At 39.9% G+C, this 13,290-nt stretch overlaps 1 protein-coding gene across 3 annotated transcripts in view; it reads right to left on the bottom strand.

The window, feature by feature from the left end:
- The window catches only part of LOC122564067 (unconventional myosin-XIX), a 62,318-nt gene that overhangs the window by 34,734 nt on the left and 14,294 nt on the right, over positions 1 to 13,290 (bottom strand). For all 3 annotated transcript variants that reach the window (XM_043718561.1, XM_043718562.1, XM_043718563.1), the window contains exons 2-5: positions 4,798 to 4,945; positions 3,039 to 3,187; positions 2,436 to 2,549; positions 675 to 807 (exon numbers count right to left, since the gene is read on the bottom strand). In XM_043718561.1, the coding sequence (XP_043574496.1) occupies positions 675 to 807; positions 2,436 to 2,549; positions 3,039 to 3,187; positions 4,798 to 4,945 (544 nt within the window). The remainder of the gene's footprint in view (positions 1 to 674; positions 808 to 2,435; positions 2,550 to 3,038; positions 3,188 to 4,797; positions 4,946 to 13,290) is intronic.

Below are 13,290 nucleotides of genomic sequence, written 5' to 3'. Positions count from 1 at the left end.
GAAAGCAGCAATGCAGAAGTACAGGTTTTCTTTGATCAACCACACAGTTGCATGTGACCCTGATACATCTCAGATCCTTGAATTCATTTGCAGTTATGATTCCTGCTGGAGTGTGACACAGTGGTTAGTACTGTTGCTTCCCAGCTCCAGGGACCTGCGTTCGAAACTAGCCTTGGAATTTGCACATTCTCCCCACGTCTGTGGGTTCCTACCAGGTTCTCCAGTTTCCTCCCACATTCTGAACGTGTGCAGGTTAAGTGGATTGGCCATGCCAAATTGGCCCTTGGTGTCCAGGGATGTATAGGCTAGGTGGATTGCAGGGTTATGAGGCTACGGGGTGTGGGTCTGGGTGGAATGATCTTCAGAGAGTCAGTACTGATTTTATAAGCTGAATGGCCTCTTTCTGCACTGTAGGGATTCTATGATTTCATACTGAGGTACAAACACTGATTACAATGACTGCACTGCCAGTGGTGAGTGAAGGTCACTGCAGCACTAATATTTAGTGATTTCAAATTACCTCAGACAACACTGGCCATATCAAAGAATTTGCTGTGCAGAAACTGGTATGTTGGTTAGCTAATATGTACAATATGATGTGAATACTGGTTTGAGAGGGCAAAATATTTGATTAATTACTCAAGCATAGACATAAAAGCAGAAAGCTTTGTTACCAAATGCCTCCATCACAGGATTGGAGTCTAATACTCTCTTTTCTATTCTTTCCACGTTTTCCTGGCACTTAACAGAAATGGATGAGGTAGCAACTGTGGCAAAGTAGTTCATAAGGCACCGAGATGTCCAGGTCTGCAAAAGGAAAATATTACCAAAAGGTATGATACAAAAGTTCAATCTTCACATTGTTAAACTTAGTCATTCATAACAAGTAAGCACGTATACTTGGTTGTATCTTGCTCATTTTGCTGCCTTTAAGTTCAACAGAAAAAGTGTGTTCCCAAATCCTGGAGCTCTTAAAATACCAGTGTTATGGGGAAAATCACCAGTCTCGGAGTCAGAATCAGGGTTCAATGACAGAGTTTATTGTTCAAGGAAATATCAGAGATCCGGGGAGAGAAAGACACCAACAGCACAGTGGTCAGCGATTCTTCTTGATGGAGTATGTCAAGATACTTTTATACATCTTGTGATACAATAGGTCAGTGATGAGATTATTGTCTTTGTAACATGATTTGCTTATGGCAATCATTGCAGAATCGTTGATAGTTTTGATACAGTCATTGTCAGATTAGATTAGATTCCCTAGTGTGGAAACAGGCCCTTCAGCCCAACAAGTACACACTGACCCTCCGAAAAGTAACTCACCCAGACACATTTCCCTCGGACTAATGCACCTAACACTATGGGCAATTTAGCATGGCCAATTCACCTGACCTGCACATCTTTGGACGGTGGGAGGAAACAGGAGCACCCGGAGGAAACCCACGCAGGCACGGGGAGAATGTGCAAACTCCACACAGACAGTTGCCTGACTGAGGTAGCAGTGCTAACTGTTGAGCCACCGTGCCACCACATGCAGTCAGTTCCAGTGCAGCATTGTTAATTTCAGCATGGTTGTTGTTAGTTTCAATACACTCATTGTCAGTTTCAATGTCTGCATAGAAGTCCATTGCCGTAGTAATAGGCGCTAACTGCTCTTCCCGAGAAGGACGATTACTGCAGCCCTGGCCATGAGCAATTTGTATTGAGTCCGTATCAAGCTGTTAGCATTTCTATCAAATGTTTTGGGTGGACCTAGACACTTCAGTGGGCAGTCTACGTTACTCGTGTATTCTCTCCCCCATCCGCCACAAATTAATCAACTAGGCTGTGACTGCATTGTGCTGGCATTCTGGTGGCCCCAGGCAGTGTCTGTATTTGCACTGCTGTCTCTCTCCATATTGTGGACCGGCGGCCATCTTATGTGTCAAGTGGCCAACTGATGACTCAACAGCCATCTTGTGTGTCTGTGTGCCTAATGTCACCCTGCCCTGTGCCATCTCCCACTTCATCAGTTTTAATAAGATTTGCCATTAAACCACTACTGAAAAATATAACACAATGCTTTGAACTTACTGATTCATGAATGTAGGAGAAAGTGAGGACTGCAGATGCTGGAGATCAAAGTTAAGAGCGTGGTGCTGGAAAAGCACAGCTAGTCAGGCAGCATCTGAGGAACAAGAGAGTCAACTCTCCTGTTCCTCGAATGCTGCCTAACCAGTTATGCTTTTCCAGCACCACACCCTTCAACTGTTTCATGAATGTGCCTCATTATTAAAAGGAGAGACAGATCAATAAAGAAAATTAAATGGAATCTTATTATTTTAATCAGTTTTAATGATTAGGTGCTTTTCATAGTTTTCTATAACCACAGCAGTTACCTTCTGGACAAGGTAGATTTATTAATTCTTCCTACATTTCACATGCTGAGTTCTTACCTTTCCAGCACCACTCTCCCCACTGACTATAAGTGACTGGTTAACTGGTTCAACGTGGCTTTGCACATTCCTGAATGCTTCCTCAGCCATCGTGAAGATGTGCGGCTTCAATTCCTAAAAAAACAAAGATTTAATCTCTCAAAAGGTTTTATCTATCCATATAGGCACAAAAGCAACAAAAACAGCAAAACGTATTTGATTATTAATGATGTAAAGCTGGAAAGTTTAAGCCAGTACAAATGTAAACTAGATGCTGCTAATGTGTCTGTGTAGAGATTAAAATTAGTTTTCTGATCACATAACCATCATTAGATAAATTAATTAAGCAGTTTTTCATAAATTCTCAACCCATATAGCCAGGGTACCAGAGGGAATTTTTTTCTCATTTACTTAACTTTAAAGACTACTTTATGCAGTCTCTGTCAATTTGTGGTGTAGCTACAGTGTATGTTATATTTAATAAATGGTTAGAATAAACTAGGCACAATTAGGATGTTAATATTTTGATTATCTAGGTTACAGAATTATCAAGAATAGCATTAAATTAATTAATTGTTTCAAAACCCCTTTTATCATCCAAGCAGAATTCTATACTAGAGTTACCTGCGGTCGAGACGCAGAGTGGTACGCCTTCATAATGTCTAGGGAATACAAGTTAGGCACAGGCTGGAATGGGTTAAGAGCCACCAGTGTACACCCAGCACTGGTATAAAATATACCGGCCGCATACCTTGCTTGTAGGCATTTTAAAACTAGGAGACAGAAGGAGGACATGAATTTATGCAGGTTTTTGAATACTGTAATGCTGAATGATCTATTGTATTTTGTTTTGTACAGTAATCTGTTAATCAAAATTATTTTAATTATAATACAATATTTGTAAAGAATATGTACATTTAACATTAGATCCCCATGTTCACCCAACATCTCTACCAGAATGTTGTTTGGCATTTTTAAAGTTAGAACAATCAGACTACAATAATGTAATAATTCCTCAACCTTGGACAATGAACATGGGGAGAAGCGTCCCTTGAAATCCATCAAATCAGCCCATTCTTGTAAATGTACTTTTGGTGGAGACGCACCTCTTTTTTTTAAATCAGAGTTATTTTACTAAACATAACGGGTACGGAGATGTATTTCCAGTGACATCTTATTTCACATTGATAGTTTAACATCACTCAATGTTTTTTAAATTTATTCATTGGAAGTAGACTTCACTGACAGGGCCAGCATTTATTAATCAGTCCCAAATGCCATCCAGGTCATTATGGTGGTGAGCTGCCTTCCTGAACCACTGTAGTTAATTTGGTGTGCGGAGTAAGTTCCAGGATTTTGAGCCAGCAACACTGAAGGAACAGCGATATTTTTCCAAGTCAGGATGGCGTGACTCCAAGGGAACTTGAAGGTGGAGATGTTCCAACACAACTGGTGCCCTTGTCCTTGTAGATGGTTTGGTCACGGGTTTGAATGGCAGTGTCTATGGAGTCTTGATAATTTCTTCAATGCATCGTATAGTGCACTTTTACTAGTGTCTGTCAGTGGTGAGTGCGTGAATATTTGTCGATGTGGCGCCAATCAAGTGGGCTACTTTGTCCTAAATGGTGTTGAGCTTCCTGAATGTTGCTGGAGTTGCATTCCTCTAGGAAAATGGGGAGTATTCCATCTCAATCTTGATTTGTACCTTGTAGATTGTGGACAGCTTTGGGAATCTGAAGGTGAATTGCTTGTTGCAGGATTCCTAGCCTCTGATGACACAATATTTATACAGCGAGGCCAGTCCAATTTCTGGTCACCTCCCAGGGCATTGATGGGGGAGATTTAGTGACGGTATTGCGACTGAATGCAAGGGCCAATGGTTACATCCTTTCTTGTCGGAGATGGCCATTGCTTGACACTTGTGTGGCATGAATGTTATTTGCCATTTTCCAGCCCAAACCTAGACATTGTCTCCAGGTCTTACTGCATTTGGACATAGACAACTTCAGTATCGGAGGAGTCACAAATGTTCTGAACATTGTGAATTATTGGTACATGTCCCTACTTCTGATCTTATGATAAAGAAAAATTCATTAATGAAGCAGCTGAACATAGTTGGACATTACCCCATGGAATTCATGCTGAGATATCCTGGAGATGAGATGACTGATCTACAATAACTCAACCATCTTCCTTTGTGCTAGGTATTGACACCATATGTAGTCAAATGCAGTGTTAATGTCAACTGCAATCACACTCACTTTAACATGTGCTTTGTCTAACCATTAAAAATGCACAAAATACCAGAATCATATTCAAACACCCAATATTTTAAAAACAGCTATGCTGCATATATCAGATAAGTAACCAGTTAAGTAGTTACCTGTGGCAGTTGTCACTGGGTTGACTTTAGTGAGGTCATCGAACTGGTGTAACTCCTCTTCATTGATGAGAAAAGCTTTTACTTCTTCAAGAGTACGATTTAATATAGAGTGATCTGAAGCTTTGTGGAACTTGTTGAAACAATTACTCTATAAATAGAATCATAAAATAGTCAGCATGTACTTTTGCTAGAGTACAAAACCACTTGCTTAATGAAATAACTGTACAGAGGCTGGTATCCCGTCACCAAGTCAGTCTTTATTCACTTGTGCACAACACACTAGCTATGGCCAGTCAGCTCAGTCAGTCGCCTGAACTGAGGAGATTCTAATCTCCTGATTATATATTTTTTATTTTTTTAATGAGAACAAACACAGAAGGCAATATCTCCTAATCAAAGGAACTTCTCCCCACAGCACATTGACTATGGCCAGCCAACTTGGAGTCAGTTGTCTGACCTGAGGATATTCTAATCACCTTATTATATTTTTTCATATTTTTAAAGATTTTTGTCCCCCTAATGAAAGGACAGAAAACCAAAAACATGCACAAAAAAAAGAAAAACAAAGGCAATGTCTCCCAGTCAAGGTAACTCTCTTTCCCCCACAGTACACTGGCTGAGAGGCCCGCCAGTTTGGAATCAGTCACCTGACCTGAGGAGATTCTAATCTCCTTATTATATATTTTCAAATAAACCCCGACACTACCGCCAAACAGCTATAGTGCTTATTTTCACCAGCACCAATGTGTGTGTGCAGATATAGGACACAGTGAAAAAAACGAAAAGCGCAGAAAACTTTATTCATATTTCAACACCAGGAAGAAAGGAAACACCTGACTAGCCAGTGACTGGCAGAGTCCTTCTCAACAAAGGGCAATGCTAAGTGATCAAAAAGGTGAAAGGGAGGGCAGGGACTAAATAAAAATAGAGGGGGAAATAAAACACTTCCACTCCCTGCAGTGCCCACCTCCCCCTGAAAACCTCGAGGTTGTGCGTATACACTGCGTGTTCCTTCTCCAGGGACACCCGGGCCTGGACATCACCAGAGGGGAATCTCCTTATTTTATATTTTTTTTTTCTTTCCTTTTTCATGTGTGGGTGTAGATGTAAGACACAGTGAAAAACAAGAAGTGCATAAATCTTTTTCATATTCCACCACCAGGAAGAAAGGAAAACCTGAGTGGCCAGTGACAAGCAGTGCCCTCCTCAACGAAGGGCAATGCTCAGTGATCAAAAGTGAAAGAGGGTCAGGGTTTAAATCAAAATAGGGTCGGAGGGGGAGATAAAACACTCCACACCTGTGGTGCCTACGTCACCCTGAAAACCTTGAGGGTGTTAGTAGACACCGCATGCTCCTTCTCCAAGGACACCCGGGCCCAAACGTATATACGGAAGAAGGGACTCTTTTTATTATATTTTTTCTCTAGCAAATGAAAGTAAACAATAGGAACTGAAGATGCTGGAAATTTGAAACAAAAACAGAAAGTGCTAGACAATGGCCTATATAAAAAAAAACTCCACAGAGGCTAAAATCCTGTTACTAAGTCATGCTTCATTTACACACAAAGTCCTTGACGCTAATCCAGCTCCCTCAGAGCCAGCTCTCAGAGTGAACAGAATCTCTGACACTCCTTTTTTTTTAACTTCTGACACTCCTGTTTATTTTTTTCTCACACTGGTCCAGCTCCCTCAGAGCCAGCTTTTTTAATATACAATGTTTGTTTTTACAGAATGGATATCATTACAGATATTGGTCCATTAATACTTTTCTTTGTTCTCTCTGTATCATTTAGTGTATGTGCTGCTGAAGTGAGCGTGCAACACACTTGAAAATATTGTTGAACTGAACTTGTAATCTCAGCACTAATTATTTATTCATTCTCTTTTTCATGAGACATAGATCAGTGGCACATGATCTAAAATATACAAAAAATGTTGCATTATGTTTTTAGGTTTAATAAATCTGGTAACAGAATTCCATAAAAAGAAAAAAGCAAGTTAGAATATTAGAGTGCAGAAAGCACTGATCTCTGCATCTGGTCTTTGCAATATTATGACCCCAGCTGATGGTAGCACAGGCCAGAGACAAACTTAGTTTGATAGGCCATTAGTTTTATTTCTGCAATTTGTTTACCTTGGTGATGAGTCACTAAACGTATTCACACAAGGCTGCCAATGTACTTTTAACAAAAGAGCACCAGATTATTATAGAAAAGTAAAAACCAAAGCTTTATAGTAATAGAAAATTTAATATTAAAGAACAGCAGAAAGATTCAACTCTTCCCCAGCAAATATCCTTTATAGACATTCAACCCCTCCTATCTTCACATTTTAATATTTTATTCTGATGATGAGGTTGCAAGTGTTTCCCTTCAAAAACCCGCTGCACATCCACAATGTGAGATTCTCTCTGTTGTTCCTTGAAATACTCCAACACAAGTTAGTTCATTGATTTTTCTTATTGAAATCCAAGGAAAGAAAATCAGGCCTTTTTCCTGTTACTTTGAATATTTTTGAGGCTGTCAAACAGTACATTTGCTGGTATAGATCTTTTCTTCAGAACTGACCCTGCTTCTGTCCTCTGGCATCTCTTTTTCTCGATCATAAAAGCTCAACTTAGTAAACACTTAAATTATCTCACCAATTAATTTATTTATTTAGTCATTTAGCTTAAGTCACATTTCTTGGAAATGCTGTTTTGTCCCAATGAAAAATAACATTTCCAACAAAGTCATCCTCTTAGAACTGAAGACCAAAAACCCATTCACCTCCACTTGAGAACCCAAAGTTCCAAAACTTGATAATTTATTAGAACCTTCATCACAACATACAGGCAGTTCTAATAAATGCAATAGTCCAGTTTGCACAATAGCTGCACTATTTAAACTAGTGGGGCCAGAATCAGACTATAGTCAATGTAGGTAAGGACAGTTCGCATTCTACACATAATGGTCTAAATTCTTCAATTGCTCAAAGAAACACACGTTACGACAGAACTGACTGTGTTTAGAGATTAGGGGCCTGGAGGGTGGCCCAAAAAGATACAACATTACTTTTCAATTCTGATGTCTCAGTTGAAGTCCCCATTCAAACAAAAGACTCCTCCATATATCAGTTGTAAGGATTCTAGGTGGGACCACAACAATAAATTGCCCCTGTCAGCAAACTCTTCCAAGGAGGTATAGGATGGCTGGTGTATGAACTAATGAGGATGATCAAACTAGTACAGCGAGTAATATTCTGATATAAAACAAAGAACTGCAGATGCTGGAATCTGAACCAAAAGCAGAAATTAAAGAAACTCAGCAAGTCTGTCAGCATCTGTGGTCAGCATAGACAAGTTGGACCAAACGGTCTGTTTCTATGCTGTACATCTCTGTGACTCTACATAAAAAAAAGAAACAGAGTTAACATTTTGAGTCCAGTGAAGAAGGGTCACTGGACTTGAAATATCAACTTTGTTTTCTCTGCATAGATGCTGCCAGGCTTGCTGAATTTCTCCAGCAATTTCTGTTTTTGTTTGAGTATTATTCTGAGTTGGAGTTAAGATATAACTAAAAGGGATCAACAAATAAACTTGGAGCTGGAGATGTGGCTTTCAGGTACCTAAAATGATCATACTGTTTCTTTGCCTGAATTTAAAATGTCTTAATGTAGAACATAAGGGACAAATTACACTAAAAATAAAAACATTTGACCTGCACGATGTACTAGTAGGAAACCCAGCCAACAAAACATCCAATTCTTCTTGGTAAGACAATCATCTACATTGAACTTATGAAACTCCCAAGATCAACACCAACAGATGTTTGCACTCATTATGAAAGATGAAATTCACTTCTCTTTCTCAGAATCAAGCATTCCTCATTCTAACGAAATGAAAAAGTGAAGATGTGTTTATTGCAATGCTGACCAAAGATGACAAAAAGTGGTTTTTGCTGGATGTTGAGCCAATTTTCTATTAACCATCAGTTCCACACTTGCTTTAACTCTCCCATGTTTGATGAAACCAAAACGTTAATTCACCCCCCATCCATATCATTTAGCCTTACAATTAAAAAAAATCTGTATTTGTGTTCACCTTCTTTTGATCCATCTACTATAAACGGCTCTAGCAACTTTTTTCATCTTGAGAAATCCAGAAATGAATTTTTGAAGTTACTGTGAGATTTTACCTCGATTAACATCTTCGGTTTGCTTTGTAAACAGGTAAGGAAAGTACACTACTTCTAAAGTCAGAATCAAACTTTATCAATGATAAATATAGGAAGAACTGAACTACATAGATCTGGCTTGGCTTTAAAAAATTACGAGTTGGTGCTCTGCTGGCTGATCTTCATTTGGGAGGCAGTACTGCAATTTACTTGATCATACTGGCTTATGAAAAGTGAAAAAGCAACTGAAATTAGCTATAGTTCTTGATCTCTCCCAATCATTAACCAAAAACTACTGCTAGGACCAATTAAGTGAACTTCAAGCAACCAATGTACAGGAGGTTGAGAGGAGTGAGGTCAGGGATAGGTTTACAGGGTCATGAAAGGGCACCAGCAACCAGGATGTTGGTTTGAAATGTGTATACTTCAATGCCAGGAGCATCAGGAATAAAGGTGGGTGAACTTGCAGCATGGGTTGGTACCGGGGATTTCGATGTTGTGGCCATTTCAGAGACATGGCTAGAAGAGGGACAGAATGGTTGTTACAGATTCCGGGACTTAGATATTTCAGCAAGAAAAGAGATGGTGGTAAAAGGCGGGGGGGGGGGTAGAAGAGGCATTGTCAATCAAGGGGAGTATTACAACAGCTGAGAGAATGTTTGAGGACTCACCCACTGAGGCAGTTTGGGCTGAGATTAGAAACAGGAAATGAGGGGGGTCACCATGTTGGGAGTTTTCTATAGGCCTCCGAATTGTTCCAGGGATGTACAAGAAGGGATAGATAGCAAAGATGGTTCTCAATAGGAGCGAGAGTAATAGGTAGTTGCTGTGGGGGAACTTTAACTTCCCCAATATTGACTGGGAATACTATAGTTCAAGTAATTTAGATTGGTCAGTTTTTGTTCACTTTGTGCATTGAGAGTTTTCTGACACAGAATGTAGACAGGCCAACAAGGGGTGCTGCCATATTGGATTTGGTACTGGAGATTTGTAGGTAGGTGAGCACTTTGGCAATAGTGACCATAATTCGGTTACATTTACAATAGCAATAGGCAGGGAAAGAGGTATAACTGGGGGAAAGGCAATTATGATGTGATTAGGCAAGATTTAGGTTGGGGAAGAAAACTGTAGGGGATGGACATACTTGAAATGTGGAGGTCATTCACATTTGTCGAGAGAGGGAACCATCATTTACTAAAGAAGTTGAAGCACTTGTCAAAAGGAAGAAGAAGACTTACGTGTGGCATGAAGGCGAGAAAGTTATAAGTTAGCCAGAAAAGATCTAAACAGAGGGCTAAGAAGAGCCAGGAAGGGACATGAGAAGTTGTTGGCAGATAGGATCAAGGAAAACCCTAAGGCATTCTATAGTTATATCAGTATTTTTTTTTTAAATGACTATAGTAAGATTAGTGCCAATCAAAGATAATAATGGAAAGTTGTGTGTGGAATCTGAGGACATGGGGGAAGCGCTTAATGAATACTTTTCGTCAGTATTCACATTGGAAAAGGGCAATGTTAGTGAGAATACGGAGATGGAGGCTACAAGATTATATGGGATTAAGGTTGACAAAGAGGAAGTTTTAGAAATTTTGGAAGATCTGAAAATAGATAAGACCCCTGTGCCAGATGGGGTCAGATTCTCTGGGAATCCAGGGAGGATATTGCAGAGCCTTTGGCTTCATCTTTACGTCATCATTGTCGAGAGGAGTAGTGCCAGATGACTGGATAAGGTTCCACACAGTAGCTATTGCACAAAATACGGAGTTTCTGGATTGAAGGTGATTTTAGTTGTTTGGATTAGAAATTGGCTAGCTGAAAGAAGACAAATTGTGGAGATTGATGAGAAATGTTCATCCTGGAGTTCAGTTACCAGCGGTGTGCTGTTTTGGGGCCATTGCTGTTTGTCATTTTTATAAATGATCTGGATGTGGGCGTAGAAGGATGGGTTAGTAAATTTGCAGATGGCACTAAAGTAGGCAGAGTTGTGGATAGTGCCGAAGTATGTTGTGGGTAACAGAGGGACATAGATAAGATGGAGAGCTGGGCTGAGAACTGGCAAATGGAGTTTAATGTGGAAAAGTGTGAGGTAGTTCACTTCAGAAGAAATAAGAGGAATGCCAAGTATTGGGCTAATGGTAAAATTCTTGGCAGTGTAGATGAACAGAGAGATCTCAGTGTCTTGGTGCATAAATCCCTGAAAGTTGCCACCCAGGTTGATAGGGCTGTTAAGAAAGCACATGGTGTGTTGGCGTTATTGGTAGGGGGATTGAGTTTAGGAGCCACGAGGTCATGCTTCAGCTGTACAAAACACTGGTAACACTGCACCTGGAGTATTGCCTGCAGTTCTGGTCACCACATTATAGGATGTGGAAGCTTTGGAAAGGGATCAGAAGAGATTTACAAGACTGTTGCCTGGTATGGAAGGAAGGTCTTACATGGAAAGCCTGAGAGAACTGAGGCTGTTTTCATTGGAGAGAAGGTTGAGAGGTAACTTAACAGAGACCTATAAGATCATCAGAGGATTAGATAGGGTGGACAATGACAGCCTTTTTCCTTGGATGGTGAAGGCTAACATGAGGGGACACAGCTTTAAATTGAGAGATTTAGGACAGATATTAGGGGTAGTTTCTTAACTCAGAGAGTATTAGGCTTGCCTGCAACAGCAGTACACTCACTGATGTTAAAGGACATTTAAATGGGCGTTGGATATACATATGGATAATAATGGAACACTGTAGGTTATATGGGCATCAAATTATTTTCACAGGTCGGCAAAATATCGAGGGCCAGGGCCTGTACTGTGCTGCAATGTTCTATGTTCTAAGAAGAACACACGCAGCTGCAATAAACAGTTCAGCCTCAATAGCCTGCAGAGAATCGCTAGTAAATCTCATGAATTTGGAGCACGAGCTTTAATGCAGTGGAAATCAACTAGCATCTAAAGGACTATTTTGAAGTAAGGAGACAACACCTTCCAGAAGAGCAAGAATTAGAAAGGTGTTGCAAACACAGCAACAATCAGAAGTTTTCTCTCAAAATATTATGAGCTCAATAAGCCTATCTTCTTTTTTTGCCACTGGTTGTGAGGTGATAAAACTTCTCATCATATGTGGCATTAACTACAAATTGGGCAAGAGGATAATTAGGAACACATCCAGCATGTTTTATTCCAAAAATATCTTCCTGTAGATATTTCTGTAGATTATATACATATTTAGGACTCAGGTGATTGCTGCAAGTCTCTCGTTCATGGTTCACTGTGTTTTGAAGAATAGCTTTTGGTTTTAGGAATTAAAGTCATGACTATAGAAAATAGGATTAATGCAATTAATACAAATTTGCAATCTATCACCCTTAAAAGGTTGGGATCATGTTGAATTAAGAGGCTCACAGCTAGAAAGGTAAGATCAGAAAGCAGCCAATAGGCTTTTTTTTTAAAACAGAAAGCCTGTGGCATTATGTCTGCTTTCCTTGTACCGCAGTGCATTCTGCAGACATTTTGTGTTTTGAAAATATTCAATACCCCTGAAAGGTTGTAAGTCCATTTATTTCCTCAGATCACAGAAAAAAATTGTAAATAATAGATAATTAATCTAAAGGTTAGTAAGAGCACACTCCAGAGCTGACTATGTCACCATGGTGATCGGTGGAGTGTTGGGGCATTATTTGCTTTCAATTTATCTGGATATTTGCTGAGAGTTAGTAGCAGCTTGGAATTAGCAGTGTGGGTAGTTTGCAGCTCACAAAAGAACAACAGCCAAAGGAAATGGTAGTTAGCTTAACCTGTACTGTAAGCAAAGTAAAATACCACTTCATCATGAAAGTGTGGAAGGTAGGTGAAGCTTAATCTCAATTTGAATCTTGTGAGGGAACAGAACCTGAAAGACAGTCAAAATTTGAAGCTACCTGGAAATAGGTAGCCTTACGGTGGTAATGCTATCTCTTAGAGTCATAGAGATGTACCTGCACTCCAAGGTCTCTTTGTTCAGCAACACTCCCTAGGACCTTGCCATTAACTGTATAAGTCCTGCTAAGATTTGCTTTCCCAAAATGCAGCACCTCGCATTTATTCGAATTAAACCCCATCTCCACTTCTCAGCCCATTGACCCATCTGGTCAAGATCCTGTTGTAATCTGAGGTAACCCTCTTCGCTGTCCACTACACCTCCAATTTTGGTGTCATCTGCAAACTTACTAACTGTACCTCTTATGCTCGCATCCAAATCATTTATGTAAATGACAAAAAGTAGAGGACCCAGCACCGATCCTTGTGGCACTTCACTGGTCACAGGCCTCCAGTCTGAAAAACAACCCTCCACCACCCTCTGTCTTCTAACTT

The sequence above is a fragment of the Chiloscyllium plagiosum genome, chromosome 28 (assembly GCF_004010195.1).
Source record: "Chiloscyllium plagiosum isolate BGI_BamShark_2017 chromosome 28, ASM401019v2, whole genome shotgun sequence".
Lineage (NCBI taxonomy): Eukaryota > Metazoa > Chordata > Chondrichthyes > Orectolobiformes > Hemiscylliidae > Chiloscyllium > Chiloscyllium plagiosum.
Note: the sequence above shows the minus strand (reverse complement) of the source record. Positions and strands in the feature narration are given on the sequence as shown.